At 42.4% G+C, this 7,396-nt stretch overlaps 1 protein-coding gene across 1 annotated transcript; it reads left to right on the forward strand.

Annotated features, from left to right (window-relative positions):
- The first annotated feature begins 2,786 nt into the window (after positions 1–2,786).
- Positions 2,787–6,311, forward strand: ccn1 (cellular communication network factor 1). Its single transcript, XM_024279430.2, has 5 exons — positions 2,787–3,969; positions 4,061–4,292; positions 4,594–4,938; positions 5,025–5,227; positions 5,313–6,311. The coding sequence occupies exons 1-5, from the start codon at positions 3,922–3,924 to the stop codon at positions 5,613–5,615; spliced, it is 1,131 nt and encodes a 376-aa protein (XP_024135198.1). The 5' UTR covers positions 2,787–3,921; the 3' UTR covers positions 5,616–6,311.
- The last annotated feature ends 1,085 nt before the right edge of the window (positions 6,312–7,396 follow it).

Raw genomic sequence — 7,396 nt, forward strand, 5'->3', positions numbered from 1 at the left:
TATAGCCAATTTTTGCAAACAGACTGGGAAGAAAAATTTCCCTTTTATTTAAAAAAAAAATCCATCAGCTCTTTGAGAACATTAAATTCCTTTATACATTTTCCCCAACAGCACATCAAATATGTAAATGCTAAAATTAACAAATTCCTGTTAGTCTTATCCTAGATTTAACAGATCCAGACATGGTTAAGCTAATTAGTAAAATATATTAAGGTAGCAATGTCTTAATCAGCCTAAAATGTTGGAATAATAGCATACAGATAAATGCGCTCAGTATTTTGTTTTTCTATTGAGTTTAAACAGTCCAACTATGTGCAGCCATTTTTCAAGCACCAGTTTATTTGTTTTTTTTTTCCGTAAACTGTCATTGTGTTATAATCAAATGACAATCTTGTCTGTCAGAACAACATTGCTTAATAGATCTCTGGGGGGGTTTCAAACCCAACTTGTGTTATCTGAGCTGTGCTGTCCTTTTTTTGGAGATCTCCATCCAACAACCCATATAAGTATCGAACCATCCTGCATTTCCCATCATCCATCTATTTATCCTGCTAGCTTGCAGCCCCTTACAACCCCAACAAAAATGGTGAATAATATCCGATCTATACAAGAGTAGAGTATTGAGTCATGGATCTATTCGTCTGCAAGAGGATGCATTAGAATGGAGAGGAGCTATGAGCTTGTGTTCTGTCAATTGTAGCTTTTTCCCCAAAGCTTTATTTTTCTCATTAACAACAATCTGAATAAAGAAATACTCCATCATGAGAAAAATGCAACAGGAACATGTTAAACACCCTTTTCATTGGAGTGAGTCTTTAAGTGGTTAATTTTAGACAATCAAAGTTCATTTACCACAGTACCTCATTTCTACTTACTTTATTCATTTATAAGTAGCCTTTCCTTTATGGCTCCCTCTCTACTCTGCTTGGTGACCTAGTTTTTTTCAGATTAATCATAGTGTAGTGGAATGTGTCATGTTTGGTATTTTGACTGAGACTTTATTTGATAAATTGTAAGACCGCTGAAAACCAAATGTTTTTTATTTATTTATTTTTTTTACATATACTAATAGGCAAAACCTCAGGAATGTAAACATGTCCACACATAACTACATCCCCACAAATGTAAATATTTTGTCACAACCATAGTAAATGTTTTAAACTCTGGCTTTTCTTAGGCAGCGCTGACACAAGAACAAACCGTAACTCAACAGACTTCCTGCAGCTTTACGATCCGACAGAGAGGAAGGGTTGCTCGTGCACATTGTATCCTAGTTTTGACATTTAATCTGGAATATAAGACGGTGGAATTTGTTGTTTCAACATTCCGTACTGTCCTGTCCTGTTCTGTTCTGTCACTTGGCTCTGCAAGGGGGAGGCTGTGGCCTTCTGACCCAAGACTTCCTCTGTGAGAACTCCTGGCTTTTCAACTTTTGCTCCTGGTCTGAAATGAAAATGGTTTTCCATTGGACTGAGACACAGGATGAAACACAATGTCTCAAATGAGGATAAACAGTGAAATAGCCAAAACATCCGAACCAGAGACTGAACTGTCCAGCTGCCTGCAGCACAGGTCAAAGAGAAAACGGAAAAAAAGTCAGCTGATATTAGCAAAACTGCAAATGCTGCCTGATGGAAACAGCAGGGGGTCCACATATATAGAGATATAAGGATCAGAAATCTGTCAAACCATAGTTTTAGACTCAATTGGAATCAGATGTTGCCTCCCAATCAGATATTGAATACATATATTTTTTATTAATTTAATCAGCCTTGCATATTACAGGCCTATCTTTTTTTTTTTAAAGCCCTACAGAAGTCTGCATATCATAAACAGAACAGGATTTACTCCTGTAAATCACAGTGGAGAACAGCACTAGTTTGTGCAGGGGGTGCACAAAAACAGTTTTGTAAAGTTAGATTTGGACTTCCTGGACCAAAAACTCTTAATAAACATTCAAGTGGACAGCAAGTGTCTCTTTCTTTTTATCTTATCACAAACAACAACCTACAAAAACAATTAAAATAAAAAAAATGTTTTTTGTTTATTTTTATTAAGAAAAAATTTAAATCCTAAGGTAACAAATACAAATTTTTCAGACTTTAAGTTGCTTTAGAGGATAAATCGCAGCTACAAAAAAATGCATGATAAAGAAGAAAAAAACATATATAAGTCACACTCCTGATTAAACTATACAAAAAATGTGACATAATCCAACAAATTTGCAAAACATTTAGCAAAAATGTGAGATAGTTCATGGTTGATATATCTTTTGTCAACAGTGTAAAGGTCTGAACTCTAAAGCAAAACAATAAAAGATATTCCACAGCTTTCTGCAAAAATATGAGTTAATAATGCCTTTAAAAAAATGCAATAAAAATATGAACTTTCCCCTTAAAGCTATAGCTGAGACCCAGGCTCATTTGAATAATGGCCATGACTTCACTGTCTCACCCCCTCTGCCCTACACGTGAGTCCGTGCGCGCGCACACGCACACAAATGACTGTGTAACAAGTACATGATGGACTGTGGTTGAAGAGACCCCCTACACACACGCATACACAAACCATTAGTTTGGGTAGTGATGTAAACTTCTACTGTGAAACAAAACACATGCATTTGAATGTTTGTTAAAACTAAAAGAACACTCAAAACCCAAGAGGTTTTCTGTGGAAGAAAAGCCCCTATATACTGTCATAGTAAACAAAACAAAAAAAGGACAAAACTCACCACATTTTAGCCGTCCTGTTGAGCTGTTGTACCTCTGTATGTCAACACATAATTCTACTAAAAGCAGAGGGGCTGAAATGCCCTGCCCTATAAAAAGAAGCGAAAAGCATCTTCTTTTGGCGTCTGGCAGCTTTTTTCTGGCAACATTAACCGCCCGCGGTGCGCCTTTACGCACACGCGTTCGCTTCTGGTCAAAGTGTTCATCCATATGGATTCATTAAAACTTCTGCTTTTGTGTCCCACCATCACAAAATGAACAGGGCCCTCTTTTTTTTCTTTTTTTTTTGTCATGACAGATTGCGTGGAAAAATCGGTGTCTGTGAAGGAATTTCCCTGCGCGGAGAGAATATTTATCAAGCCTTTAAGCTGTCAGGAATGCTGACCAAAGGAAGAGAAATATGTTAATAATGTAGGCTACTGCCATACCAAATATGGTAATATTGTTACGTGTGAGCTCTGGTGCGCGCATCTGGAAGCGCTTATGCTCCTCTGGATGAAGGCACCGGAGAGCCAGAAATAGATGCTGTTTAACGCACACGTTTCAGACCCCCTAAAAAACCATCTGTTGTTTCGTTTCCTTCTCGTGTGGTGTGCTTCAACTTTGTGATAAGAAAAGATTTTCTAAGACTGAAAAAAGAAGTGACAGAAAAAACAAACATCTTTCTTCAAAAGAATGAGTGAAAGGACGCAGACGTGCGTAAAACCCCCCGCTAGACAAAAAAAAAAAAAATCAATTGAAGCTGACTTGATAGATGTGAGAAGCGAGCAGAGGAGGAAAATGAAAGGGAGGATAAACGAGAGGAGGAAAAATATGAGACGGAAAAGTGTGTGCAGATGGGGGGAAAAATCCACAGAAGAAAAAAAATGAGAGAGAAAGCTTTAGACAGGGTGGAGCTTAGGTCTCGGATGGAAAATGCGCCGAGAAACATTCCTGGCATACTTTGGGAACAGTTCAGCAGGCAGCCCAGGAACGACGTCAGCTTCCCGCTTAACTATAAAAGTCCGGAGGTGGCCGGGCTTCAGCAGACTGCAACAGCTTTACCGAGAGCCTCATCTGCTCTGAGGGAGCCTCTGACGCCAGAGACTACCAGCAAACAAGAGAGACGAACGGCTTAGAGGGAATACCCACGATCTCCCCCACGACTTTTTCACAGGATTCCTCCTGAACGCGCACAAGATATTCGCCCAAGATGCTGATGCTTCAATTTCTCGTTATCTTCCTCGGAAGCCTCACCCTGGTGAGTGTAATAACTCCTTTATTTATATAAAAAAATGATTTTTTATTTTTATTTTCGTGAGTCTAATTTCTTTTCTTTGGCTGTCCTGCAGGTCCTCTCCACCTCCCCATCCTCCTGCCCCTCCGTGTGTGAGTGTCAGCTGGAGATGCCCAAGTGCGCACCCGGCGTGAGCGTCGTCCTGGACGGCTGTAACTGCTGCAGAGTTTGCGCCAGGCAGCTGAACGAGGACTGCAGCCTGACCGAGCCTTGCGACCACACCAAAGGGCTGGAGTGTAACTTTGGGGCCACTCTCGCTGCTGCTACCACCCGTGGCATCTGCCGAGGTTAGTATACAGCCCCAGATACGCATGCCTGTGGCTCGGTCTGAAGCCCCCTTTTTTTCCTCTGTAAGCGGGATATTATTCAGGAGCCTGGGGACCTGTGTGATTTCAACACAGTGGAATGCAGTTAGAGAGAAACTAGTCTAAACCTCAAAGGCCACTGAGGAGGAAAAGAGACTCCTCAGGCAGCCTGAAAAATTCTTCAGTTAAACAGATTCTTCTCTGGCAGCAGTGTCTGTCTTCAACTGACATTTCGGAAAGAATAATAATCTTTTTCCTTCTGTTTTTCTTCTTTCTGCTACAGCAAAGTCAGAGGGCAGACCCTGCGAGTACAACAGCAGGATCTACCAGAACGGGGAGAGCTTCCAGCCCAACTGTAAACACCAGTGCACATGCATCGATGGAGCAGTGGGATGTGTCCCACTGTGTCCGCAGGAGCTCTCCCTGCCCAATTTGGGCTGCGCCAACCCCAGACTTGTCAAGGTGGCCGGCCAGTGCTGTGAGGAGTGGGTGTGTGATGACGGCAAGGAGACGGATATCCTGGAGAAGATCTTTGGCAAAGACACGCTGACTGAGGAGCTGGAGAAAGATCTCACCAACAGGAATGAGCTCATTGCAATTGTCAAAGGAGGACTTAAGACTCTGCCTGGTAAGAAAACATTCTGTCTTTCATCTTTTTGCTCATTCTTGAAGAGTAAATGGTGCTAAAGGTTTTGCTCTTTTTTATGCTTACAGCATACAGACCACAGCCTGAAGTTTACATGTTCGATTCCCCCAAATGTATCGTCCAAACCACACCCTGGTCCCAGTGCTCCAAGACCTGTGGAACTGGCATCTCCACCAGGGTGACCAACAACAACAACGAATGCAAGCTGGTCAGAGAAACACGACTCTGCGAAGTCCGGCCATGCACCCAATCACCTTACTCTAGTCTGAAGGTAAGCTTTGGGCCACCCTCAACTGAAAGCATGAAAGTCTAGTCCAGGTGCACAACTAATTGTCTCTCCTCTCATTCTGCTGCAGAAAGGAAAGAAGTGCAACAGAACCAAGAAGTCAAGCCAGCCGGTCAAGTTCACCTACGCCGGCTGCTCCAGCGTGAAGAAGTACCGGCCCAGATACTGTGGATCCTGCGTGGACGGCCGCTGCTGCAGCCCCCACGACACCAGGACCATCCAGGTCAAGTTCCGCTGCGAGGATGGCGAAACTTTCTACAAGAAGATGATGATGATCGAGAGCTGCAAGTGCACTCACAACTGTCCCCATGTCAACGAAGCCTCCTACCCCTTCTACCGCCTTTCCAATGACATCCACAAGTTCAGAGACTGATTGGTGACAGACATCCGACCCCCCTCAGCAGGAGACAGAGATTGGCGGCCAATGGCAGCCTCAACACATGCAGGGGTGTAAATAGACTGTCAACTACCAGCTTCTTGTTGTAACTAGATTCCCAAGGAATTGTGGGCTTACATCATGAGGACTCAATGAAGTGCACTGTATGCTGTGACTACATCAGCATTCTCAATACAAATCGCTTCATATTACTGGAGCATTGAAGTAGCTTCGTCATGGAGCAGGATGTAATTAATATTTGTACATTGAACTTAGCGGCTGATATCAATTCACTGTGTATATTTTGATGTTTTTTATGCAGACATGACCCAGACTGTAGACTTGCGTGTGCATATGGAGATATGCACATGCGCAACGTTACTTAGCCTACCATCTTATTATATCTTAACAACAACAAAATGCAAACCTTTTCACTTGTTTGACAAGTGTGCAGTTTGGTTCCTTCCTGACGTGGGCATTACTGTTCATGTTTCGTGGCAGCTATCGATCTCCCTTTATGAAAAGACATACATGTCAAAGAATGAATGAATGTTGTTTTTTTTATTTGTTATTAATATTATTTATCAAAATTAAACGTAGCTACTTTATTTGGATATTATGTGTCATACTGGAATAAATTGTAAAATGATTTAATTTTATATGCTACAATAAAATTGATTTATTTATGAAATGCGACGTTGCCTGATTTCCCTTTGTTCCCTACGGAGACCAGTGATGCTGGGATGCACCATAGTGGTGAGGATAGTGGGGTATTGTTTAGAAGGTGCTGCAGATAGAACTCCTGCTATATCATTGTGTGAAGCCAGCACTTTCTCAGACAGATGCAAAGTTGTGTCAGTGTGTTCTTATATAACAACACAACCTTGGAGTCTCCCCCCACTCCTGACTTTCTGAGCTCAGGAATGCCATTCTGCAGGGAGCCAGCTTGTTTCATTTGATCTGACTAAGCCATACACTTGACTGATTTGGAGAAGGGGGGAAAAGATTAGGTCCACGAGCAGCAATGAGCTCAGGAGTATGCCAAGAATCTTAAGTGCTGCTCTGAATGGGCTGGGATTAGACACCATGCAGCAAGGACAATGACTATAATTGTATATAATGGGCTGTATAGCATGAATGCATTCCTGTTCTCATTCTTCGAATGTTGTTAAAGTGCAAGCAAATGAGCCTAATTCATTAGCAGCTATGCGAGTTAGCTTTGTGTTGGTTTTAAACTGCAGGGGTCTGCCAAATTGCTGTAAACAGGCCTGAGGAAGGGGGAAGGCTCCCATCTCAATTCCTTGTCCAGTTTAGCAGACATTGAGAAATTGCAGTAATAAAACTGAATCTGAGCAACATGGCTGTGTTTGCATCTACCCTGAGGCTTGACCCAATGAACCAACTGCTCCTTAATATGTGGGACGTCAAAAAGTGATTAGGGAGTAAGACTACTAAGTCCTAGGAAGTAGGATGTTTGCACGTGGTGCTAACACACACAGATCCCAAACGGAGGCAAGGAGAGCACAGCTCGGAGGCTACGACAGGGAAGGGTTTCTTTTTTGATCCAGGTACAGGGAGCGGCCAGGAATGCAGCAGTGGCTCAGAGAGCAGACATCCTGATGGGCGGCAGATGTTGGAAAATATTTCAGGGCAACATGTTCACTTCGGCTGAGATGATATTCCACAAAACACATGAGACACCTCCAAGTGTGAGCTCGTTGCCACAAAAGGGATCTTGTCTCCTTTCGCCACCGTAAAAGCTGTTCCACCTGAGATTA

The sequence above is a fragment of the Oryzias melastigma genome, linkage group LG4 (assembly GCF_002922805.2).
Source record: "Oryzias melastigma strain HK-1 linkage group LG4, ASM292280v2, whole genome shotgun sequence".
In the NCBI taxonomy this organism is placed as follows: Eukaryota; Metazoa; Chordata; class Actinopteri; order Beloniformes; family Adrianichthyidae; genus Oryzias; species Oryzias melastigma.

What these genes read in the sequence shown, in the direction of transcription:
- ccn1 (XM_024279430.2), top strand. Translation starts at nt 3,922, where the DNA reads ATGCTGATGCTTCAATTTCTCGTTATCTTCCTCGGAAGCCTCACCCTG. An exon ending in TCCTCGGAAGCCTCACCCTG is followed by an intron (nt 3,970 to 4,060) that starts GTGAGTGTAATA and finishes GCTGTCCTGCAG; the next exon opens with GTCCTCTCCACCTCCCCATC. An exon ending in CACCCGTGGCATCTGCCGAG is followed by an intron (nt 4,293 to 4,593) that starts GTTAGTATACAG and finishes TTTCTGCTACAG; the next exon opens with CAAAGTCAGAGGGCAGACCC.